This window comes from Protopterus annectens, chromosome 5.part0 (genome assembly GCF_019279795.1).
Source record: "Protopterus annectens isolate FY-2018-M chromosome 5.part0, PAN1.0, whole genome shotgun sequence".
NCBI lineage: Eukaryota > Metazoa > Chordata > Ceratodontiformes > Protopteridae > Protopterus > Protopterus annectens.
Genome location: NC_056735.1, coordinates 1276477076 through 1276504159, shown reverse-complemented (window position 1 = coordinate 1276504159; position 27084 = coordinate 1276477076). Strand labels below are relative to the sequence as shown.

Below are 27084 nucleotides of genomic sequence, written 5' to 3'. Positions count from 1 at the left end.
GATTAAGCAGAAGGTGGTCCGGGTAAATTTGTGAGTACGGGTCCTAAGGAGAAAGGTTGGCTGATGGGTCACTTAGGCGGTCAGGGAGACCGCCTTAATTGAGATGCCAGGGTGGGGTTGCTAACCAAAATCCAGTCAAGGACGGACTGTCGTTTGAAAGATTTGTCAGTCCTTGTAGGGGATATGATGTGTTGGGTGAACCCGTGGAGGCTAACATGGGATGATGGATTTTTTTCTTCAGTCAATATTGAAGTGTGCCATCAGGATAGAGAAGAAGTAGAATAGACTGCACCATGACCATCCAAAATCTTGAGTTCTTTACAGATTTGTTCAGGAAAGTTAGATCCAGAATTGGTCCCAGGTCTCCTGTCTTTTTTAGCACTAAAGAACCTTGAGTAGATTACGGATCCTTTTTGGTCTGGTGGGACCTTCTGGATGGCACTCTTGTCTAGCACCTTTGCGATTTCTTGTGCTACTGACTCCCTCTGATTTTGTGGAACATCAGGATAATTTTTCTTTGTAATGGGAGTTTTGGCAAAGGGAATGACATATCCTCTGGATATGATCCTTTGCACCCAATGGTCATTCGTAATGGCTAGCCAGTCATTTAGGTGCAAGGATATGGGCCCTCCAACTACCTCCAGAGAGGGACAGCTGGACAAACATTCAGAAGCGCTGCAAGAATCTGTCCGAGACGGAATCTCGAGATCCTTGATTCTGTGGATTTCCTCTGCCACGTGTGCAGTGTCTTCCATAATTATATCCTATTCTGCTCTAGGAATGAATATGGAAAAGGTTCTTATGATTTTTTTGAGACACAATTTCTTACCTCCACATTGGTCCTGGAAAAGGGCCTAAGTTGGATAGAGAATCAGATTCCAATGACAGACTAGGTTTTCCCATTCTTTCCACATCAGGAGAGAGTATCCTTCACAGCTGGGACAAAGAGGGATGATCCATCAAAGGGAGCATTGATGAATGAAGCCTTGAAAGGCTGCGCAAAGTCACAAAGTTGGATCCAGGCATGTGTCCTCATGGCTATCCCTGAGGTGGCAGCCCTTGAGGTACCCTCTGCAGTATGCAAGATTAACCTTATGGACACATTCAAGATGGAATGTAGGATGGCCACTCTAGAGGAAAAGGTTTTCTGTTCCTCTCGAGATATGGACCTTGGGGCAGTGTTAGAGAGTTCTTTTAATACATCCCTCTCTAACCTGGTAAAGTAAGCCAAGTAATTCAGCGATCGTAGTGCAAAGGTCACTGATGCATACTCCTACTTCCCAAATCTGTCCAAAGCCCTAGACTCCCTACTAGGGGGATGGACAGAGAAGCACTGTTCAGAAAGCTCCTTCTTAGTGGTTGCCGCAACAACCATGGAATCTATCAGGGAATCTTTTGTCCAGTGTTGCTTACCTGAAGGGGCACTGAAGATTTTGTCAGCTCTTTTTGGTATGGGTTCCACAGTGTCCAGTTCCTTCCATGCCCTGTGATAGACATAAGGTCATCCACAGGAGGGGTCACCCAAAGGCTTCCAGAAACATCGACTCCTCTAAAGAAGGGATTTGTGTAGACCATCAACTTCTTTGGTGCAGGATTTCAAGGATGCCACTGAAGGAGACATCATCAGCTGGAGATCTTGGGGACCTTTGTCCTTTATCAAAGTCTGTGTCTTCTAGCAATGACTTCTGAGGGGAATCCAGATGCCTCCTCTAGCAAAGTCTCTTTCGAGGGATCTCCTCAGTGTGATGTTCCAGGGAGGTATCAGAATAGAGGGGGAGCTCCGCAGGAGGAGCTGTTAGGAAGCTCTTAAGGTCTGGCTGTCGCTGAGGTGGAGGATGAGCACACCCAGGCGCAGAAATCAGAATAGGAGTAGGATTCAAAAGAGGTAGACTCGAAGCAATTCCTGACTGGGAAAACACTCTCTCCACCACTTGGAAAAGCAGAAGGACCCAGAGAAGTCAGTGACAATCCCTCCAGAACCATAGATCTCGGAGCAAACAACTTCAGACCCTCATGGATCTGATGCCTCGAAGGGAGAGCTGGAGCAGAGATGACCGGTTGCTGACGCTCTGAGGTGAAGCAACAGCTCCAAAAACTTTGGAGTCTAGCATATCCCCTGGGATTGGACGCTGACACTTCAGCTCAGAGATACCTCATGTGCCAACAGAGTCGGAGCCGAGCAGATCAGAGAAGGCATTAGAGCAGAGGATGAACACACTACAGGATCTGATGTTTCAACTCTGATTTCCTCCAGATCAGAGTGCTCTGAAGCAGAAGGTTGGATCGGAGACGGAGATATTAAGGGTACAAAATAATGATGGTGGACCAGGCAAAACTATCTCAATGCGTGCCCTAAGGAATCTCCTTATCATCTTGTCCACCTCTGTTTCAGAAAGACTTCAGGAAGATCAAAGGGAGAAAGAAGTAGAGGCAGGCCTGGAAGATTTTTGTGGGGTCCCCTGAAGAATGGAAGACCTAGCAGTATGAGATGCAACCTCTATAGAGGTACGAGAAGGAGTCAAAGAAGTTGGTGTTGGAGTCAAAAGCTTTGGATCAGGCAATTTTAAAGTCTTGGTCGGTTGCTCTGAAGTAGCCCTTTTAGGAGATCGGACAGGAGTGCATTTTCTGTGCTCCCTGGGCACCTTAAGCATTTTTGTAAGCGGTTGAGCCCCTGATTCTTTATAAGTTCCAGCAGGAGAAGAATCAGACTGAGGAAGTACATCCTTAAAAATCAATTTATTTTGGTGATCACCAGGGCTCAGGTATTGAAACCCACACAAATGTCACAGTCCCTATCTAAATGGCTAGAGCTTAAGCAGTAAACACACTCGCTGTGGGCATCAGACTGAGGGATCTTGTGCCCACATATATATATATATATATATATATATATATATATATAAAACCACAAAGTTGGTGAAAAGGGTAAGGAAGGGTTATGGTAAGTAATTAGATAACAATAAAGGAAATTCAGAAGTTAAATATCACTCAAGACCCACAAGGAGCTACAACAGCAGAAAATCCCAGCTTGCTTGAAGTGCAGCAAACGAGATCGGAGGTAATCTGGAGGACAGGGGCATTATGGGTAAGTGAGGAGCTCAAGAGTCGGATCCTAAGCTGTAAAAGCAGCCTAGTCAAATCTAAGGTTCGGATCTGAACCCAAAGGTTGAGAAATGCATGAAAATGACAACATCAGCTCCACAGTTGCCTGGGACAGAAGGGAATCGCAATAAAGATCTTGGGAGGGGGGGTTCCTTCTGAATCTTTAGAAGTACCCTATATATTAATGAAAAGGGTGAAAAAGCATACAGGAACATTCCTGTACAAAGAAAAGAAAAGGCATGCATCTTCCAGGCCTTCTTGCATGGAGTCCCAGAACAAAATCTTGCCAAGTGACTGTTCAGAGAAGAAACAAAGAGGTCTACTTGAGAAACTCCTCACAGAAGACCCCCTGATCTAGTTTCCATTCATGAGGGTCTGCTCTGGTCCTGCTCAGCTTGTCTGTTACATAGTTTTGCTCTGACGGAATGTAAGATGCCTGCTGAGTGAGACTATGCTGTGAACCTACATCCCAGGCTACAACCTAGACCCCCCCCCCCCCCTGTGCTTGATGATGTACCACATAACTGTTGTACTGCCTGCAACCATTTGAAGACATCCCAGGGACCAAATATGGTTCAAAAAGTTATGTATTTGCATCTGTCCTTGGTGTTCCACACCCCCTCTGCAGTTTTATCCCTCACGAAATTGCTTACTAAGCAAAGTTCAAAATGTCTTTGGTGACCAAATGGCTTGAAGCATGGAGGGAGAACGGGAAACCTGGATTTAAGGATATGTGTTGTCTCCACCAAAATATTTCTCTTCTGGAAAACACCAGCACTAGGGTTTGAAAAGATAAAGGGTGCTGATGCTGGGACCAAACAGATTTCAGATACCACCACATCTTTCTCATGTGAAGTCTTGGCAGGGATATCATGAGACTCAGATGCCATGAAACTTAAATCCTGAGGTAATCCCTCACAGTGACTGAAGCCCGATTAGAAAACATTATAAATAGATCTAAATAAAGATCTGTTTTTTTTTTCCTGGGAAAGAAAAGCTCTTTGAACTGAAGTGTCTGGTTGACTTCCAAGGAGCACAATCTTGTGTGAAGGAGTCAAGAAATACTTTTGAATGTTCTCTTGGAATCCTAGCTTGTTTGAGACATCTCTCACCTGAGAGAGATTCCTGACATTAAAAAAAGACTCTGCAAAGATAAGCAAGTTGTCTAAATATAGAAAAGGTGACACCCTGTAGCCTGAAAAGAGCTATAAATGGAGCTATACACTTTGTAAACACTCTTGGCGCAGTGGATAGTCCAAAGGGTAAGGCAAAAAACTGATAAAGTTTTGTGCATCTGGATCACGTTAAGACATCTGAATTCTGAATGAATAAGTACATGATGATAAACATCTTTTAAAGCTAGTGTTACCAAGAAACTTGAAAGAGGAAGAAGGGTAAAATGTTGTGAAGTGATATCACAAACATGTTTAGGAAAAAAAAGATTCAGAACTGGATTCCAGGCATCATCTTTCTTTTGTACTTGGCACATCCTTGAATAAAAAACATTTCCATCTGAGAAGGAGGACCTGGTTCTGTCAGTCATTATAGGTTCATAGGTTGGTACTAGGCTATCGGCCCTAGGGCCTATATAAGCCTAGCCATAACAATTCCCTGGCTATTTCTTCCCACGATATTTACTTCCCAGGACCCCTGTCTAGCAGGGCGACTGACGTGATCCCCGGGGTGAATTTCCCATCTCCCATCCAATCAAGGTTCCTTTTGAAGAGGGCCAAAGAGGTGCTCTGCTTGACATGTATGGGCAGTCTATTCCACAGTCAAGACAGGATAGCATGTGATGAAGAACAAGGTAGAAACAAAACTTTGATCTGGAGGATGAGGAATGACCTCCTGGAAAGGAGGAATTTCTTTTCACTCCCATCTGTAACCCTGATGAATGATTTTCAGAACATATTTGTTTTAAACAATCTCTTGTCAAAAAGAAAAATTGAGATTCAGACTTTCTGGGAAAAAAAGGGGGGGGTTCAAGATGGGAAAGGGTCACAAGTTCTCTTGAACAGTTATTCAGTCCTGTTGGACTATCCTTAGTTTTGAGAGGTTTAAGACTCCGTTTTGGAACCCCTTTGCCATTTCTTCTTTAAACATCTTTACCTGACTTTTGTTGAGACTGTTTATTCTGTTTTTTGCCAAAATTGAATGAGGAGATAAAGAATACTTTGGATAATTTAGAAAAAGGACGTATGAAAAGTCTTAGAGATTCCTGGATTAGCCTGCCCCTTTTATCACACTTTTTGATCACCTCTGCAGCAGAGGAGCCAAATGCGAAGTCTCTATCCAAGGTAGAATTTTAAATCTCACTTTTATCATCTGGGACATTCTGAGAATGCATCCACGCAAACCTTAAAACAGTTTCAGTAGCCATAGCCCTGGAAGAAGTATTAGAGTCATACACACAATGCAAAAACTGAGTAGAGACCTCTGCAACAGAAGAAACCAAATTAAATAGAATTTTCCTCACTGCAGATAAAACATTGCTCATAATTTCACAATTTCTCAGAACAAATGAAGATATGAACCTAACAATTTAAAATTCTGAAAATAAAAACTGCAAAAGTATATACCTTTCCCCATACCTATCAATAATTTTCCCATCCTTATTAGAAAGGGTAGGACTGGAATTAGCCAAGTGCTTAGCAGCAGTGGGATCAACAAAAGTTATAGCTGCTGGGTCAGGCTTGGGATTAATGTATACAAATTTAAAAGGCTGAGGAACTTTACACATCCTATCTGCCTTTATTAGGAGAAGCTGACTGACCATCAGGAAAACTTCAGGCAGTAACACCCAATCCTCTAAAGCAGACAGAAAAGGAGGAATGGGCATAAGTTCTGGAAAATCCTTCTGTAACAACTCATAGTAACTACACAGTGACCAAGAAACCTGTGTTCTCCCACTGAAAACAGTGGCATATTCTAGCAATACTTCAAGAGAGAAAAAAACTTCCACAGGGAGAATCAGGAACTGACTTCTCCTTCGAGTCTGAAACAGAAATGTGAGGAAAAAACCTGTAGCAGTCTATGCATCTTCCTGTTCAGATTCAGAATCTTGAATATTTGTAGGAAAAGAAGAATCCCTTTCTTTTACCAGAAGCTATTTTACAAGAAATATCAGTAGCCTAAATTAAACATGAAGCCAGACCCAATAAACTATTCCTATAAAAAATTTGAAGAGTAGATACATACTTGGTGTTCTCTTTTTGACAGAAAAATTGGCGCCAACAATGTTACTAATGGCAGCAGCTGCTTGCCCAGGGATGTGCACAGCATTTTGGTGCAACAGGGAAACCTTCCTCATTCCCTCCCCCAGAACCAAAAAGGCGAGTTCTCCCTTGCCCACTGAGGAGACCCCAACAGCTGCAGAGCACATAGCTAACCCCTGGTCCACAGTGTCTGTAGGTGCTACACCGGAGAGATCCGGGGTAAAAGATGAGAGGTCTGAGGTACAACAAATATCCACAGCAGAGTCACCTACCTGTGGCTGAGGAAAACTGCTAGCCTACTGTGGTGGCAAAGGGTGTCCGATTAATTTTTTTCTTTTTGTGGTTGGAAGAAGGTCAGACCATGGGACTGGTATGTGTTCTGTGGACAAGCCAAAAATAATGCCTCTTTACTAGGGAAGACTAGCAGCAATTGCTGGTAAACACTACCAGTCCACAAGAGTTAGCTTTTGTCAGAAAAAAAAAACACAGTAAAAAGCACTTTAAAACATAATGTTAGCTCAACAAAAGAAAAATAAACTATTTCTCCACAGAAAAAGTGTTTTACACAACTTTAAACTGAGAATAAAAAAAAGTGCTCCATTTAAAAATACATTATAGTCTCGAGGCTGCCAATTAAAGCAAGCAGCTAATTGAACCCGGCTCACCTGGGCCATAGTCAAGGCTTTATACCTCTATGGCACCAGAGCAGCTGGGGAAATACCACTTTTAGTCAGAAAATAAAACTAAATATTTTTCTTAAAAGGGTAACGATTCTGTGCTGAGAGGTTCCCAACAGGGACTTTCTGCCAGAAACAAAGCTCTTATCCGATTGCTGTCCCTGTAAAGCCCCAGAGGTGCTTCTAAGTGAAGGTATATGTGGGGAATGGGGGCAGCCAGAGCTTTGAGAAGCTGGCAATTTGTTGCTTCCTGGGCAGGGAAACCATCCATGTAGCCTAAAAAGCAATGAGAATGCTAAACATTATAGATGACTGCATTACAAATTAAACATGTTTTTTAATGTCAAATGACTGGGATTCTACTCTTTTCATTGCTATAGACCCGAATGAAGTTACTGTAGTATGTCAATAACAAAACTATTTAAAAGCAAGTCTAATTAAAAATATATAACTTACAAATTTAAAGTTTATAATGATCAGGTGCTACAAAAGCCCTTCAATGTCTACTACAAGGCATGGAAATTATCTAGTCAGTCTACTACAATTAAAAACTAGAAAAAGCACTCTAATTAGGAACTCCAATCACTAACAAACTTGGAAAATTATGCTACTAAAACAACCCCAAATACTACTAAATTTAATTCATCAAAATAATTTAAAACAGACTGCTTTTAGCTTAATGTCTTCCCCTCACTACGAAGCAATGACCATGATACCATCATACGCAATGTAAGAATCTGCATACACAAATAAAAAAAAAAAACTTCTCCTTTCTACACTACACCAACAGTAACTACAGTGAAATACTTTTGCAAACTAACGCATACCGGGATAGTGCTTAAAAAATTTGATGATGATGATGATGATGATGCACATAATGGAGCCCAAGTCAGGCACTTGTTTATGCAGACTGCATAAGAGATGAGGAATTCTGAGAATGGAAAATAGATAGTTCTCTAACCTGACTGACTTAACAGTTGTGTTTACCTGTGTCCACTGCCCCAACCACTTGATTGTCTGCAGCTGGGAAAGTAAACATTGAGCTGTTCAGTAATATGAGATGTAATCTTTTTCTAGCGATGCAGTCAGTAAATTACCACCTGGCTCATACTGCTACTCATAATACAAGATAGACCGTTTGTAGCCAGTATGCATTTTAGTAATTTAACATATGAAGCAAGAGATGTTTTAATTATAGTCTTATGCAAATGTGCTAAAATTTGTTTTTCTTCTCGTTAAACTAGTTAATCCATAATAGCTTAAATATGGTCATATTTTTTCTGTATTCAATCACTAGTTCAGCATTCCACAAATTAGTAATTTGTTGTTTAATTGTAATAAAAAAATCATATATATTTTATAGACATTATTAAATAACAGTGAGGCAAAGCTTAACCACTATGCTAGAAGGTTGATCTTTGTGAGGGTACTCATTAAAGCAGCACTGATACAGATGCCCAACCAGAAAGTTATGGCTGCAGTACATACATTACATGAATGGGAGGAGCTGCAGGAGAATGCAGACATATGCAGGAGGTACACGGTCACATCTCTCATCATGGACATAGACAGGAAGTCTGATGATACAGAAGAGCATAACATGTGCAGCATTCCATCATTGTTTCTGGAGCTAAGAGTTACTGATAACTGCTTTTGTGCCCTAACTACTTATTCAAGCAGTAAAAATCACTATGTAAAACTGAACACCCATTCAACCACACTGGGAGTGCAGTCTTACAGACTTAAGAGAGTTAGACCCTTATATATTACTTGCGTGCAAATGTGCTTACCATAATAGCAGGTCTTGAGTACAAATTAATGAAACAGTTTATCGTAATACCTGGGATATACCTACCTTAGTGCGTCTTCTTCCGGACAGACACTCAAAAATCAACAGTTTCTTCCGTGGCACTACCAAAGTAGGTCCTGTGCCAAGTATATATTATTTTGTACAGGCACAAGACTCATTTTACATCTTTGCTGCTGTTCCTTCCATTCTTTGAGAAAAAATTCATAGTAGGAAAATAGCTATCCCCATTTATGACTTAGTAAAATATACAATATAGGATGATGGCATATTTTAAATTATTTTCTTCCAAAATAACTATGCATATTAAAAGAGATAACAATAGCTGAAGTATAAGAAGCACGATACTTTATGGATGTATTCTGAATATCAGCTAAAAAAAAAAAAAGAGCACCACATCATTTGCATGAGAATGTCATCTTGATGCAGCAAATGGCAGCTCAGTTCAAATTCTCAGGAGTAAGAAAACAAGTACGAAGTAAAGGCAAAATATTCCTTAAAGGTGTGTTCATTTGGCAACAACCTGCTCTAAAATGTTACTGCTCTAAAGAAGCATAAATGAAATGTGCTATAATTAATACTTAAAAAAAACACAAGAAAGAAAAGTCATATTAGCAAGGAATTTAAAACCTGAACCTTAAATAAATGGAGATGTTCATTAAGTCCAACAAAGAAAAATATTCTACAGTTCCTTATCAAGGCTTAACTATAAATGCAGCACAGCAAAATGACAGTGGTAAAATCAATACATTACAACAAAAAGGTACGTACTTTAACTGCAACATACAAAAAAATTGGTATGAAAGCATTTGCACTAGGTAGCACCATATAATATAAATAAGAGCTCGACAACATTTTGGACTCTATAACCATAAAATACAACTGTATTGCTTAAAGAGGCAGTGGCTTATGATGATGATGATGATGATGAGGATGATGACCGTAATAACAGCAGCAGCAATAATATACAGAATTATAACTAGGCCTTCAATCAGGCTCCATTCAAAAAGTCAAACACCCTAATAGCAACAAAGAAACATCTGACCTGAAAAAATCAATCCTCAAAACAATGAAAATAAGAAACAAATTTCAAAACACACACCACGTTGGGTGGGCAACTCTTCATGCACCCCCTCCTAATTGTAAATACCCACTCAGAAATCATATCATAGTGGGTAAAGGGCAAAAAACCCAGTCCCCATTCTATTGCAATCTCAAGCAAATACTAAAACATATTTTGATTTCGACTTTCAAGCGTCTATCTTTTCAGTGTCGCTATTTAGAGCATTCATCTTTCCGAACAGAACCCTTTCAATCCTACCTATTATGCATTAGAGACACTGATGCTAAGAAATGTGAGAAGACTCGCACACAACTGCATGAGGACTAGGAATGTAGAAGAGAGGTTGTTGTCCTGTAGGGTCCCGTAGATGAGACCTTGCAGAACAGCAATCCCAAACCCTGCTCTAATTCTGGACTGCAAATCCAGTTAGCAATGTTTTAAAAATGAGCAGACAGAGAAACATGAGGTTGCCTCTCAAATGGTCTGAATCAAGACATTCTTCAAGAAAGCAGCTGCACTAGCAGCACAGTGTACCTTAGTCTGCCTTTCAATGGTCCTCATATGCTTCTTGCAAACAAAATTAGTCCAGCGAGCTCGGGACCGGCTTTTGGTCAACTGGTGCCCTAGGGTTTTCCCCTACACCAGCTCCTCCCCAACAACACCCTGTCACCTCATCCTAGTTTAACTACATCATCCAGATTACTGAAAAAGAGCCCCTGCTAGAGCGGCACCCCAGGCAGCCACTTAGTTGGCCTATGCCTAAAGCTGGCTATGCTACATACAAGCTAGCGTAAACATAAAACTAGCCACCTTTCATTTACTGAAGGCCACAGACAACTGATCTCCTAGTTGTAAGGACTTGGTTCTACCTCAGTATTATCTAAGCTTTATGTGGATGTCTAACAGATACAAGATCCTCACTCCTTAAAACTGAGGACATGGAAAATTTCAGGTAAATGGATGGACTGATTAGGTAAAAAAAGGTTTTGTTCATAGTCCCTACATCCCATTTGTAAACTGCATCTATTTGACATTCCAAGACTCATAAGTGAGAGCTCAGAGGCGGGGAGACTGAATGAGAGAAGATGTGGACTTGTACGTACCAAGTCTGAGATTGTTCTCTCCATTTCCTTTTCTTGGCATAATGCTGATCCTCAGAGTTGATAAAGTGCGAAGCAGGAAGGCTTGCCCAACCCCCCCATATTGGATGCTACAAGGCATAGGGGTTTGCCTCCTTGCAAAAACAACACTGAAATGAGAACAGAAATGGTAAGCATTTGCTGCTTCCCAACATTTTGTTGTTTACTTCCATAATTTCTGATCTGCAGTTGTGTGGCTTGAAATAACATTAGAGAACCCTTGGTAAACAGCTCTTTGTGCATCAGTGCTGGGAAGTGAAACATTCTCCTGTATGATTTCATGGCAGCTTAAGCAGGACTCACACTGCCACTTAAAAATGGTTCAGAAGTCACTTTCTCTGCAACAGAACAAATATCCCAGAGATGGAATATTCTCCTTTAAAGATATAAAATAAAGATCACTTCCCAGGTACTGTTTGACAAGTATCTGAAATCAGGAGCTCCATCAGGGATAGTAAAATAACCAGAAAAGTAAAGTGATGTCAATCCCATCCCATTACTCTTAGCTCTTTTTCCTACTAATTAGCTGTATGCATCCTGAAAATTAAGTGGAAGAGTAGACAAAAAACATTAATTAAAATATCAGAACAGTTTGATGCTACCGTACTAAACCATTCTTGTTTTGCTTCCAACCTCCCTGCCAGTCTCTCCTAGGTGTCCCTAAAACCCGATTTAGTATCTCCTTCTAAACTGTCTCTAGTCACAATTTTCAGCGGTGGTAGCGTTGTTGCCTCACAGAAAGAGGTTCTCCCGTTCGATTCTCGGCTTGGGTTGGGAGTGCCTTCTGTGTGGAATCTGCATGTCCTCCCTGCGGTCGAGTGGGCGTTCGAAAGACATGCGTTGAATGGGCGTGCCTTCGTTGGGCATCAGGCTGGCAACTCGACACCATAAAAAACAACTGCCAATCATTACAGGACCGGAGTTCCGCTGTGCTGACCCCTAACCGGGAAAAAGCCGAAAGACAACATTTTTCATAAGGAAGGTTAAGAATGAAATGCACATATTCTTCCCTTTACTCACAAATTACACTGCTATTAATCCAGGTCACTAAAAACTATGCAAAATGAAAAAAAAGTTATGTCAAAGCACTGTCTAATCAGACACCAATGACAAAATGACTTTCTACTGACACACTGTCATCAAGCAGGTCTATTCCCCATTTAACCTGTACATGAACTCTTCAGTAAAGTATAGCCATACATCAGTTTTTCTTCCCTTGAACTTTTAACTTTTCTTACCTGTAATAAAACTGGTTCAGTTAAATTTGCACTATGTCGATGAATGACTGCTGCTAATGCACTTGTAAGATTATATGTAGTATGAAGTGTGTCTCGAATTTCACCATCAGTGGCTACAGTTAAGAAAAGGAAAAGTAAGAATAAACAAAAACAATTTAGAAAATTAAACTGCTACATAATTCCTTACCATGTAATAGAAGCATCTGCATTTTGGAGAAAAAAATGCATTTACATTAAAAAAATCATTGCATGCAGGGCCGAGATGCAATTTATAAAACGCATTCTGACAAACACCAAGTAAATATGCTCAAAATTAATACATTCCAATCTGTATAAAAACAAAACTAGATGAGCATGTACAACTGTCTGGTTTATATTTGTTTTCCGTTTTAAACTTCTTTCTTAGTTGCATCTCATCGATGAAGCAGATAAACTGCTGGGTTGGTCTGTTATGGGAGAACATAGCCTATTTAAAGAAAAAAAAGAGGCTAATTAGTTTATTGTACAAAAAAAAAAAATATCTGGATAGCCTTGCCCAGCTGGTAATGAGCCCTGTGCTGTACCTTCTGCTTTTAGTTCTTGGTTTTTGGTCCTGGGGTCTAGTCTAAATTGGTGTTGTCTAGGCTTGGAAACTTGGAGTCTCCTGTTGGAGTGTAATGACGACCTATTTCTTGTGTGTGTGTACTGTCTAGAAACAAGGTCCTTCTGGGTGCCAGCAATGGGGGGGGTAATGTGAAGTCTCGTTTAAGGCTCATAATTACCAGCTGGCCAAAACTATCTAAATGTCGAAAAACTGACAGAAACATAAGATGTCCTCACCTTTCTGTTAAATGCAGACCAGCTTCCCTACTCATTTAAGCCAGATGATGATGCACTAGCTTCGGTGATACTTTCCCAAAAGAATGAGCACCAGATAGGTCTTAGACCCAAAGGACCCCAGACTCGGAACATACCCACACCCTTTATATCCAAAAAGACAGAATACACCAAATTCAATTAAATTCCCCCAGACAACTTCTTTACTGACTTCCAGCAGATTCATCGAGCAGATCCGACAAAGAATTAAGAAAGTTCATGAGACCTCCAATATTGTGCTCCTTTAATGCCAGGCATCTTTACCCCCTTTTCTTTTTACTAAGAAAACAGTGGGCTAATGATAAAGCAAGAGCTCAACTTGAGTAAAGAAATCAGAAAAACATTTGCCGGTTCTTGATTGTAACAATGAGTTTGCCTAACCATCTTAAAGAACTTTGATAACGTTTAATTCTTGTTTTCCCAAACTTGACACAAATCTGATCTTTAGAACTGGCAAGACATTTATGATAAATAGCAAACACTCTCACAGTCTTAGACAAAATGACAAAGATATCACCCTTATCAGGAAGAAAAGGATCAAATGAATGGTTATTGCTTTGTCTTAAAAGAACTATTCTAACCAATGCTTATTTTTTAACCTTCATTTTTAATGTTTTTCCAGAAACCCTCTGAAATCCCCTCCTCTTCCCAGTTGTGTGTTTGTTTTTTTTTTTTTTGTTTGTTTGTTTTTTGTTAACAAAATAATGAACTGGGAAAGAAAAACAGACTGGACAAAGGCCAAGAAGAGACCAACAATCATATGTCCGCAGTGGGCTCAAGCCACTGCAGAAAGAAAAAAAAAAGGAATTCCAAAGCCCTCCATTCAAACAAAAAAGTTATATACTGGGGAGATTTGTACAAGGAGGTCAGACTTTCAAATATTCATTCATGTTTCTTTTTCCATTCATACTTGGACTGCTCTTAGCTGCCCAGCTAACAGGCATACAGACTTGGAAAGACCTTTGCATGGTGACTGCTATACACACCTATGAGAAAGAAAAAAAAGAAAAGAAAAAAAAAGGAACCAAAATCTGTAATACTGCATCCTGTTAATTCACGGCATGGCTAACCTACAAGTGCTCATTCATTTTGGAGTGAGTTAGAGTGACAGACATCCTACATCTGCCTGTAACTGAAGTTGATTTTTGTCTACAGAGGAGCCCTTGTGAATGTGCGAAGAGCCATCTTCAGTTTTAGATCTCTGAGAAAGGGCATGGATACAGCAAGTAGAATTACCAGGGCTCAACAAGAATCAGGAGATGCTTAAACAAGGAGAATTTGCTAACAAAGGACTGAAGGACACACAGTCTTTTTTTTTTTTTTTTTGTATCTTTTCTTGAACTGACCAGTATTATGCGTCATACCTTACCACACTACCAAGAACTAATGCAATTGATCTTCTCATTTTTCTGCTGTGCAACAATCTAATTTTTTCCTATTAGAGTCTACTTAAACATTAAAATAAGAAGTTATGTACCTACCATAACGTTCCATGTTAGTTGTCTTCTCTCGCCTTCTTTCTTGCTTGATGGGTTCGGAGCCGATCCCTCGGCTCCGACTCGGCACTTGCTAAGCTCGAGAGTCACTTTTACCAGCTCGAGGCAGCCCCATCTCCCATGATGCAAGGCGGTAAGTACCCAGATCTCGTTTGATGACAAAGGGCAATAGCACCAAGCATAAAATACTTCCCAAAGGAAGAAAGAAAACTACAGATGGAAGAAGGACCAGGTCTGAATGGTCTTCAGCATAACAGTTTCTTATAACAAGGTCTGTCCAGGCCAGGGGAAGGAGGGAGGGTCGCAAGAAAGAAGGCTAGAGAAGACAACTAACATGGAGCGTTATGGTAGGTACATAACTTCTTAATGTTAAGTTGTCAATCTCGCCTTCATTCTTGCTTGATGGGACCGTCCTAGCACCTCTATCCTGGGTGGCTCAATGGAACAAACTCTTGAGGACTGTAGAGCCAAAACTGGCTCTGTCCCTGGAGGCCAAGTCCAATTTGTAATGGGAAACAAAAGTGTGAGGAGTGGCCCAAGTGGCCGCTGCACAAATAGTGTCTAAAGGAAGTCTAGCTTGAAAAGCTGTAGAAGTAGCTAAGCTCCTAGTTGAATGTGCTTTAGGTTTTGAGCACAGCTGTTTTCCCCTGAGCAGATAAATTTCAGAGATGACCGAAGAAAGCCATCTAGACAAAGTCACTTTAGAAACAGGAAGGCCTTTTTCATTATCCATAGGAAACAAAAAGTTGATCAGATTTTCTAAATTTTTTGTTCTGTCCAAATAATATCTAAGTTGACGGTGGACATCAAGATAATGTAGCTTTTGTTCAGCTCTATCTGAATAGTTAGGAAAAATACAGGGAGATCAATGGATTGATTCAAATTGTTCTTTGAAGCGACCTTAGGCAAAAAGGTTGGGTTAGTTCTCAAAGATACTCTGTCTTTGTGAAAAACCAAATAGGGGGGTCGAACCGAAAGAGCATGAAGTTCAGACACCCTCCTGGCCGATGTAATAGCCACTAGGAATAAAGTTTTCCAAGAAAGATATTTCAGGGAACAAGAAGCAGCTGGCTCGAAGGGGGGAAGAATCAAAGATGTCAGCACTAAATTTAGATCCCGCTGAGGAGGAGGATTCCTGATTGGAGGCTTTAGTAGGAAAATTCCTTTCAAGAAGGCCCTGCAGAGCCTATGGGACATAATATTATGATCTGCTATCCCGACATGAAAATTGGAAATAGCAGCCAATTGAACTCTGACTGTGGAAGAAGAGGAGCCTGCATGAAAAATCTCTGCTAAGAAATCCAGGACTGCCTGAACAGGGGCAGTAAAGGGATCAATATTCTTGGCCTTAGCCCAATAAGAGAAACGTTTCCATTTGCTTGTATAAATCCTCCTGGTAGAGGATTTTAGCGAAGCTACTATGATGTCTCTAACTGGGTTAGAGATCAAAGGAAGCCTGGCTAAGGAAGGAAGTGGAGCAACCATGCTGTGAGGTTGAGAGAAGGGATTGACCGGTGCAGCTGACCCGATTGGTGAATCAGAAGATCTGGCACTGGGTCCAGATGCCACGGCTGCACCAAAAGGTGATGATGGAGGAACGGGAACCAAACTTGTCGAGGCCAGTAAGGGGCAATGAGAATCAATTTGGCTCTCAAAACGGTAGCTTTCTGGATAACCTGAGGGATCAGAGGAAATGGAGGGAAGGCATAAAGAAGTCCCTGGGGCCAATCCTGGGTCAGAGCGTCTCTGTGGGGATGGCCTGATAGAGGGAAGAGGCAGAAGAAGTCTGGACATTTGCTGTTTTGGGGAGTAGCAAAAAGATCGCAACATGGACGACCCCATTCCAGAAAAATCTCTTCCGCTATAGACTGCTTGAGAGACCACTCGTGAGGCATGAGAATAGCTCTGCTCAATCTGTCCGCTACAATGTTGGTTTTCCCAGGGATATGCGTTGCTACCAGAAACCGATGAGAGGAGATCGCCCATTGCCATAGTCTGAGCGCTTCTCGACACAAGGGGTAGGACTTGGTTCCGCCCTGTTTGTTGATATACCAAACTACAGACATGTTGTCTGTGTGGACTGCAATTGTCCCTACGGGAAGAAAGTCGTTGAGGGCTTGCAAGCGTTAAAAGCACTGCTCTCATCTCCAGGACATTTATGTGCAGATGGTACTCGAGCGGCTGCCACGTCCCATGAACCATCCTGCCCTGATAATGACCTCCACCCGATCAGGGAGGCATCCGTGGTGACAGTGGCTATCGGGGATGGGGGTACAAAGTACCTGCCTTGGTGAACCTGAGGAGATGTGATCCACCAAGCAAGATGCTCTTTGCATGTCTGTGTCACCAGAATCTGGTGGCGCATTGGAAGTTGTTGGTATGACCATTGTGTGAACAGCATCCACTGAAGAAGGCGCATGTAGAATCGAGCCAGGGAAGAAGAGTAATGGCCGCAGCCATGAGACCTAATACCTTTAGAGCCATTCTGGCCTGTACTTTCTTGTTGGCCAGAATGATCCTGACATGACTCTGAATGTCTGAAACTCTTTGATCTGTAAGGGTAGCTGACATCCGAACAGTGTTTAAGTTTGCGCCTATGAAGGTAATAGACTGGCAGGGCGATAAGGATGACTTTTCAAGTTGATTGAGATGCCCAAATGAGAACAAAGGTTTATTGTGTAATCCCTGGCTTGTATAAGCTGATGCCTGGTGGTGGCTGACAGGAGCCAGTCGTCGAGATACGGAAACACCTGGAATCCTTGGCGTCTCAGGTGAGCCGTGACCACTGCCATGCATTTGGTGAACACTCTGGGGCTGTAGTGAGACCATAGGGCAGGGCTCTGAACTGGAAATGACTGGACCCCAGCCGAAAGCGGAGAAATCTCCTGGAGCGTCTGTGAATTTTGATGTGATAGTACGCATCCTGAAGATCTATTGAGCACATCCAGTTGTCCTTCTGTAAGAAGGGCAGAACTGACTGAAGAGTGACCATTCGGAATCTTGTCTTCCTGACAGACTTGTTGAGTCTGCTGAGATCCAATATTGGTCTCCAGTCTCCCGTCTTTTTGGGGACCAAAAAGAACCTTGAGTAGATTTCGGGCTCTGAATGGTCTATTGTAATTGGCTGAATGGCTCTTTTTTGCAGTAGTTTTGAGACTTCTAACTCTGCAATTTCCCTTAGACCGGGTGGTACATCTGGAAGGGAATTTGAGGGAAGGGACTTTCCTCGAAAGGAATTATGTAACCCTTGGATATGATCGACTGTACCCATCTGTCTTGAGTGAGGGAATGCCAGGCTTCTGGGTACAGTGATAATCTTCCCGACTGCCTCCAAGGAGGGACAGCCGGCCAACATCTCACGGATGCTGAAACGGCTGGTCAGAGAGAGGCTCTCTGTTTCCTGGTTTTGGACCCCCTCTGCCTCTAGAGCGGCGTCTGTTGTTGTTACCCCCCTGCCTCTAGGGGTAAACTGACCACGTGAATCCGGTGTGACTCCTTGGGATTTACGGAACCACATTTTGCCACCTTTCTGTCCTTTGGGATAAGGTCTAGAAGGGTGGAAAAACGGACTCCTACAGCAGAAAGAGTCTTGCTGTCCTGTTCGCACCTGGTCAAAGTTTCCTTCACCTGAGGGCCAAACAAAGCTGACCCATCAAAGGGAGAGTTTGTGAAGGACGCCTTAAAGGGATCAGCAAAATCACATAGCCGCATCCAGGCTTGGCGTCTAAGAGCCACACCTGTACCTGCGGCTCTACTCGCTCCATCAGCAGCATAAGATATTAGCCGCATGGAGGAGTTTGCAATGGAATTAAGGGTTCCTAGCTGCGAAGCAATCTTTTCTTGAGCTCCTGCAGCTGTAGGATCCTGTACTACTTCACCCAGTTCCTTAAGGATATCCCTCTGGAGTCTGGTGAAGTGACATAGGTAATTCAGCGAACGCATAGCAAAGGTCGCTGAGGAAAACATCCGCTTACCGTACCTATCCATGGTCCTAGAGTCCTTATTAGGAGGATGGACGGGTACGGAAGGATCTGCAAGTTCCTTCTTGGTGGCCGCAGCCACCACCATGGCATCAGCGGGGACACCCTTAGTGAGGAATTGCTTGTCACTCGGGGCAGTGATAAATTTTGAAGGCCTCCTAGGGACTGGCTCTACAGAGTCAGGAGCTGCCCACGCCTTCGGGCAATAACCTGCATAAGGGGGTCGAAAGGCGGAGACACCCAGGAGGTGGAGGGCCGAGATCCAAACGCCTCTAGGTATACTGACTCATCCTCAGAGGGATTGTTGGTAGGCCAGTTTCCCCTCTGTTTAAGGAGTTCTAGGATGTCTGAGAAGGAGACATCCTCAGAGGGGGATCTAGGGGATCCCTCTGACTCATCAAAGTCAGTATCCAGTGACAGACTCGGGGAGTCTACATGTTTCCTCTTACAAGTCCTCTTCCTAGGAGGATCTCCCGAAACATCAGGAGAATCCTCGGAAGAGGGGGAAATTCCCAATGGGGAAACCTGAGGCGGAGGATCTCTGGGTCCTATAGCAAGAGAAGTGGCAGAGATGTCAACAGGCACTATAGAGGGAGGAGCTACGGGAACAGACTGCTGACTGATACCAGTGGCCAGCACACTCTTCATCACCTCGAATGCTCCCCTCCCAGGCAGGTCCGAGAGAACCCGTTCCGAAGAACTAGGAACTCCAGGGACCACCGAAGGGAAGTCTCCGAGGCAGATGTCGGAGCCGAGCTCACCAAGGCCGAGGCTCCAAGGGGAAGAGCGGGCTCGGACAAGGGTCCGATGCCACTCACCCCCTCGGAGGAGACCATGGAAGCCCGACCACCGAATCCCTCTAAGGAAGGTCGCAAGAGGAGATAAGAGTAGAGGCTGAAGGAACAGAAGGGGGTATCTGTCCTCCAGCCGTAGCAGTAACCATTCGAAGACTCCAACTCCAAGCTCTGGGGTAGAGTTGAAGGAGGAACTGTAACGGGGTGTGGACCAACAGTCGTCTGTTGAGACGGACTATGTAACATTTGGGCCAGTACCTGTGACTTAAGTAATCTGCTGACCACTCTCTCTAGGTCATGGTCTGAAAGTCTGGATGACCTTGAAGATCGGCTCCGATGGCTCCGTTCCAAAAGGAGAGGTGAAGCCGGGCGAAAGTATCGGCTCCAAGGAAGGAGACCTCGACCTCTTCCTGGAATGAGCCATCGGAACCGATACTATAGATCCTGTCGGAGCCGAAGACTTATCGGAGCCGACAGGAAGCCTCGATGCATCGGCTCCAGCGGAGCCGATACAGCCACAAAGTAACGGTGTCGGAGCCGATCGGAGCCGACACCGATGCCTGTGCCACATGGTGGTCGGAACCGATCGGAGCCGACACGAAGTGGTCGATGCAGAATCGGCACAGATAGCCATGGGTGCCGAAGGCTTTGTTAAGCCAGAATCGGCTCCAGCCGGAACGAGTCGGAGCCGAGGCCGCAGGCTTAGACACAGAAGCCTGGGCCTTGGAAGATTTGGCTGATTTTGATGGAGCCGACTTAGCCGGAGAGCCCTCCGGCAAGAAGGCCCCTAAGTATCAGCTTGTTCGTCTTTCCTGCAGGACTCTCTGGCTGAAGGAATGACAAATAGCACAGGAGTCCTGCAGGTGAAGAGGCCCCAGGCAATACAGGCAAGAAGTGTGACCGTCTGTCAGAGACATCTTCTGACAGCACGAGTCACACTTCTTAAAACCTGAGACCCTCTCCTTTGACATGGTGCTTCACAAAACACACACACACACCAGTCAAAAAATTAAATTAAATAAAATACCAAAAAGGTATTACTATAAAAACAAACACACACACCCTAACAGGGAGGGGATGGGATGGGTAAAGTTTGACTAAAAAAAATTAGAAGAGACAGGGATTTTCTGTCAGAAAATCTATATAATTAACTTATAACTAAAAATTAAAGGTTTTTTTACAAAAAGGGGCTTAAATATCAACAAAGTGAATCACTTACCAGGAGCTGGTAAAAGGAGGACCTCATAAGCGAAGCGGCAAACGAGATCTGGGTACTTACCGCCTTGCATCATGGGATATGGGGCTGCCTCGAGCTGGTAAAAGTGACTCTCAAGCTTAGCAAGTGCCGAGTCGGAGCCGAGGGATCGGCTCCGAACCCATCAAGCAAGAATGAAGGCGAGATTGACAACTTAACATCTATTAATTTAATTTGAAGTGCATAATAAATTATGATTTTCTACCATATTAAACATGGAGCAAGCCATTTTAGTTTTCACACAACTGTAACAAAGAAAACTAGGTTTGTAAAGAACAAATGTGTTTTGCCAACTTATTCTTAACCACAGACAAATGCACAGCTTACAGTATAAAATATATTCCAGCCTAACTGTTCTGACAAGCTGGCTTTAGAGTTTATTTATTTTTTTTTTTATTTTTTTTTTTTACAAACATAACTTTCCAAATGCATACACTGAAGGATGCAAGAGGTGGGGTGGGGGGAATAAAAATCCCTGGTTTCTATAAAGTTTGCTGCAAGAAGCCATTATTGCCTTTATAAAGTTATTTAATTTCAGCTTGCATATGTAATAGTGCAGTCTTACAAGTATAACTCTGCTGGCCTTTGCTCATCTGATGGGTACTAAAGTCAATCATCTTGATAAAAACAAACATTTGCCACTGGTATTAAATTGCGCATTTTAAAAACAAAACTCATCCTCATTTGTTGCTGCTTTGGCTGCTGGAAGATGCATAATTTATAGTTCCTTGGTGGGGGGGATTCTTCAGCACTTCTGCCCATGTTCCAATTGGATGAACAGCACTGTTTGTCTTTGCATATTTGAACTGCATATTCATTGGCCAGCTTTGAGGAGGTGAAATGTTGACTAGTGCTCTGTACTTTCACATCTGTTTGAGAGCCTACTGTCAAAGCCAACTTTTCAGACTTTGTTTCAAGTTCCTCCCCTTACTCATAATCCTCTCTAAACCCTAAGTTACTTCAAGTAGAGTTTGTCCTCTAGCACAAATGCCCATCGAATAACAAACATATATAAGCATGACGTAGTCCAGCAAACTACCCTCAAAACTCTAGAGAAAGACAAGAAAAAAATGTACAGCTTGCTTAGGAAACGACCAATAGGAAGATCACCCAGGTCATATTAGGTAACAATACTGAGAAACTTCCACAAATAGAAGGGGGACTAGAGGGGGGAGGTTGAAGAAGGACAAATACAGACAACACAGATGCATCATTACGGTGTGTACATAACTTTCGTATCTGATGTTGTCTTTCCTCCATTCCTCAACCAATGAGACGAGAGGCCCCAGACAGGTGAAACTCACAGTGGTCTTCAAGGAGGAATATTCCAGAGTACTGCAGAGCCACATCATACCCTATCCTTAGATACAATGTCCAATTTGTAATGAATAATAAAGGTATGAGCAATGTACCAAGTGGCAGCCACTCCAATGTCATCTATCAAAGCTCAAAGAAGACAGACAGGGTAGAAGCAGGCCTTATGGAGTGAGCTCCTGGAGGTCTTGGTAAATTCAATCTCTTTTCCTTATAAACATAAGAGATACAGTGAGCCACCTGGCTAGTGTTACTTTAGACACACAGTGAGCCATCTGGCTAGTGTTACTTTAGACACAGACTGACTCAATTTAGCCTTTGAAAAGGAAAAAACTGTTCAGATTTTTCTGAAATCATTAGTTCTGTGAAGTTAGAATCGGAGTTGTCTTTGGACATCCAATAAATGAAGCTTATATTCCCCGTTATTCGAGAACCTTGGGAAGAAGACTGGCAAATCGATAGATTCACTGAGTACTGACTCTGAAGCTATCTTAAGTAGAAAGGAGGAAAACTTTTAGTTATGTACTCACCATAACTTTAGATGTTTGGGATCCATCTCGCCTACATTCTGTACTGATGGGCTCGGAGCCGATCCCTCGGCTCCGACTCGGCACGCTATGCTATAGAGCGAAGCCTCTTATTGGCTGAGCTATTCTCTATCCCAGGATGCACCACCACTAATCCCCCAGATCTTGTTTGTCCGCATTCATGCACACACACATTACTTGTTTATATAACATTGCCAGATGTTTGAAGATGAAACAATAGAATTCGGACCGTCCGATCTCATCTGATCTCCAAGGCAGGGGGAAGGAGGGTGGGTTATTGGGAATGTAGGCGAGATGGATCCCAAACATCTAAAGTTATGGTGAGTACATAACTAAAAGATGTTATGTGATCCTATCTCGCCTACATTCTGTACTGATGGGACAGCGTCCCTAGCACCTAAATCCTGGGTGGCTCACTGGAAAACACTCCTGAGCACTGTGGAACCAAATGAAGCTCGCCCCCAAGATGCCACATCCAATTTGTAGTGGGAAATGAAAGTGTGCGGGGAAGACCATGTAGCCGCAGCACAAATGTCACTAATGGCAAGCTTAGAATGGAATGCTATTGAAGTAGCCATAGCTCTTGTAGACTGAGCTTTGACAGAGGTCGTAAGCTCTTTATTAGAAGAGGAATAAGCTTGACTAATACAGTCCCTGATCCATTTGGCAATAGTGACCTTTGTGACGGCTTTGCCCAATTTATTATCCGAAAAGGACACAAACAATTGATCTGTTTTCCTTGTTTGTTTGGTCCTGTCTAAATAAAAACGCAATTGCCTGTGGACATCCAATGTGTGGAATATGTATTCCGCTTTGTTTGAGTACTTTGGAAAGAAAACTGGAAGTTCTAATGACTGTTGTAGGCAAAAACTGGAACAAACTTTAGGGACAAAGGATGGATTAGGCCTGAGATACTCTATCTTTGTGAAAAAACAGGTATGGAGATTTTACAGATAAAGCTTGAAGCTCTGAAACCCTTCTGGCAGAAGTAATCGCGACCAGAAAAGCAGTTTTCCACGATAGAAATTTCAAATCACATGTTGCTGCCAGTTCGAAGGGGGAGGAAGTTAAGGCACGTAACACCACATCGAGATCCCATGGAGGAGCAGGATGAGAAATCGGAGGTCGTAAAAGTGCAGCACCTTTCATGAAGGTCTTACACAATCTGTTGCTCATTAAAGGTGGGTTTATAGATTCATGAAAATTGGAAATAGCTGCCAATTGGACCTTGATGGTAGAGACTGAAGAACCTTGACTGAATAGGGAAGTTAGAAATTTTAGGACTTCCGATACAGGAATAGTGATGGGATCCAGACCCCGGAGTTGAGCCCAAATAGCAAATCTCTTCCATTTGCTAGTATACAATTTCTTAGTGGCAGACTTGTGGGCCGAAGATAAGATATGTATGACTTCCGGGTCTAAGGTATGATTCCTGACTATAGTCGGAAGAGGAGGAGCCAAGCTGTTAACTTCAAAGTGTGAAGGGACTGGTGGAGTAGTCCCGACTGATGAATTAATAGGTCTGGGATCTGATCCAGGAACCATGGACCGTCCAGTGCATATTTCCGAAGATAGGGGAACCATACCTGACGAGGCCAGTAAGGAGCAACTAAGATCATTTTGCCCCTCAAGTGAGACGCCTTTTGGATCACTCTTGGAAGGAGGGGAACTGGGGGGAAGGCGTATAGCAAGCCGGTGGGCCAAGGATGGGCTAGTGCGTCCATAGGGCTCTCCCCCGGAGCTGGAGTGAGGGAGAAGAACTTTTTGCACTTCGCGTTCAGCGGGGTTGCGAAGAGGTCGCAACAAGGAATTCCCCATTTGCTGAAAATCTGAGTTGCCACTGTATTGTTCAGAGAACACTCGTGAGGAGAGAGGATAGTTCTGCTCAGTCTGTCGGCTATCACATTGGATTTGCCAGGGATATGAGTTGCTATCAGAAAACGTCTGGTCGCCACTGCCCATTCCCATACTCTCATGGCCTCTCTGCAAAGAGGGTAGGATCTGGTTCCTCCCTGCTTGTTCAGGTACTAGACCACTGACATGCTGTCGGAGTGAACGGCAATCATGCCCTGAGGGAGGTAATTGTGGAGGGCTTGTAGAGATAGAAGCACTGCCCTCATTTCCAAAATGTTGATATGAAGAAGACTCTTCTGAATGCCATTTGCCTTGGACTGACCTGCCCAGGAAATGCCCCCCCCCACCCCATCTGGGAGGCGTCCGTAGTCAAAGTGGCCATAGGAGGAGGTGGAACGAAGGGTCGACCCTGATCCAGATTGGAGGGCACCAGCCACCAGCAAAGGTCCCGTTTGCAGGTTTCCGTGATCCATATGAGGTGACTGAGAGGGAGATCCTGAAAGGACCACTGTGTTGAAAGAAGCCACTGGAGAATTCTCATATGCAACCTTGCTAGGGGGACTAGAAGAACAGTGGCGGACATAGATCCCAATAGCTACAGGACCATTCTGGCTGGAGCTTTGGATCTGAGAAGTAAGGCTCGAACTTGAGCCTGTATGGTTTGTATCCTTTCTGTAGGAAGATAGACCCGCATTCGGTTTGAGTCTATCTCTACTCCGATGAATCTTATGCGTTGAAATGGCAGCAACACAGACTTTGGCCAATTGAAGGTGATTCCAAGGGAAGTGCCCAGTGATATTGTGGCTTGTAGGTTCTGCAATAGTAGACGCCTGGAGGTGGCAGTTAGGAGCCAGTCGTCTAGATACGGAAACACCTGGAATCCTAGACTCCTCAGGTGAGCAGTCACGATCGCCAAACATTTGGTGAACACCCTGGGGGCTGTGGTGAGACCAAAGGGCAGCGCACGGAACTGAAAATGACTGTCTCCTAGGCTGAAGCGCAAATGTCTCCTGGACGCCTGATCTACCATGATGTGGTAATAAGCGTCCTTGAGATCTATGGAGCACATCCAAACACCTTTCTCCAGCAGTGGGAGAATGGATTGTAGGGTGACCATTCGGAACTTGGACTTTTTGACTGAACGATTTAGAATGCTGAGATCCAAAATGGGCCTCAAGTCCCCAGTCTTTTTTGGCACCAAAAAGAATCTTGAGTAAGTCCCTAATCCGATCTGGTCTGCGGGGACCGGTTGGATGACTCCTTTTTGAAGCAGCTTTGAGACTTCTAAGGCTGCAATTTCCCATTGACTGGGTGGCGGGTCCGGGATTTTCTTGGACGGAGGTGGGGAGTGAGAAAAAGGGATGGCGTAACCTCCGGCGATAATTCGAAGCACCCATCGGTCCTGAGTGATACTTTCCCAGGCTTTTAGGTGCCTCGAAAAACGACCCCCGACTGGCTCCGGAGCTGCACAGTCGGGCAATCCCTCAGGGATTGTGAAAGGCTGAAGAGCCACGAAAGGACTCGCGGTCTCCAGTGTTGCGGGGGCCTCTGCCGCCTCTGGGACGGCGTCTTCCAGAAAAATTTCCCCTACCTCTGCCACTAGAAGGGGGATCATCCTGCTGTGAGGGATAAGACTTCTGGGATCTACGGAACCACATTTTCCCTCCTCTTTTAGCCTTGGGATAAGGCCGAAAAGGAGTGGAAAATCGTGCCCCTACGGCAGTCAAAGTCTTACCTTCTTGCTCGCAGCGGGTCAATGTGTCCTTTACCTTGGGTCCAAACAAAGAGGACCCATCAAAGGGAGCGTCGGCAAAGGAAGACTTGAAGGCTTCCGCAAAATGACACAGGCGGAGCCAGGCTTGCCTCCGTAGAGCAATACCCGTACCCGCCGCTCTACTCACCCCCTCGGCCGCATATGAAATGAGCCTCATGGACGAGTTAGATATCGATGACAGCAACTGAGAGCCAACCGTATGGGCCAGCTGCTCAGGTAGGTTACCCAAGAGGGTATCTGAAAGCTCCTTGATCAGATCCCTCTGAAACCTGGTGAAGTGCGTTAAATAGTTCAGGGACCTTAAGGTAAAGGCCGCTGAACTGAGGGTGCGCTTCCCGTACCGATCCATGCTCCTAGACTCCTTATTAGGAGGATGGACGGACGTCGAAGCCTCTGCTACATCTTGTTGGGTAGCAGATGCCACCACCAAGGCATCTACAGCCACACCTTTTGTCAAAAACTCCTTCTCTGGGGGTGCTGATAGGAACTTATTTGGGCGAGCAGGCACCGGTTCCACAGAGTCTGGATGTTCCCACGCCCTTCGACAGATCAAATCTAGGAGCTCGAAGGGCGGAGACACCCAGGAGGCGGAGGGCTGAGCCCCGAAGGCCTTAAGGAACACAGACTCGTCAGCAGAAGGGGGTTTGGAATGCCAGCCGCCTCGTTGTTTGAGGGCTTCCAGGATGTCTGCAAAGGAGACATCATCTGAGGATGACTTAGGGGACCCCTCTGCATCATCAAGATCAGTGTCTGACGTGAGACTCATCGGGGGAGTCAACGTGCTTCCTCTTGCACAATCTTTTCCTTGGGGGTTCCTCTGAAGAAGCTTCAGAGGGACCTCCAGGAGGGGGGGAACCCCCAGTGGGGGTGACCTCAGGCCCCGGGGCTCCGCTGTCTAAGGACAGGGGGACTGCCAAAGACCCAGTCTCCGTATGTAGGGAAGGTGCTGGTGAGACCGTGGAGGTAGCCAAAG

At 43.9% G+C, this 27084-nt stretch overlaps 1 protein-coding gene across 2 annotated transcripts in view; it reads right to left on the bottom strand.

Annotated features, from left to right (window-relative positions):
- The window catches only part of CIP2A (cellular inhibitor of PP2A), a 2713480-nt gene that overhangs the window by 2531244 nt on the left and 155152 nt on the right, over positions 1–27084 (bottom strand). Inside the window, exons 1-2 of one of the 2 annotated variants that reach the window (XM_044071101.1) lie at positions 12602–12690; positions 12242–12354 (exon numbers count right to left, since the gene is read on the bottom strand). In XM_044071101.1, the coding sequence (XP_043927036.1) occupies positions 12242–12354; positions 12602–12653 (165 nt within the window). In that variant the 5' untranslated portion in view covers positions 12654–12690. Of the gene's footprint in view, positions 1–12241; positions 12355–12601; positions 12691–27084 lie in introns of those variants that run through there. The other variant, XM_044071100.1, reaches the window with a different exon arrangement.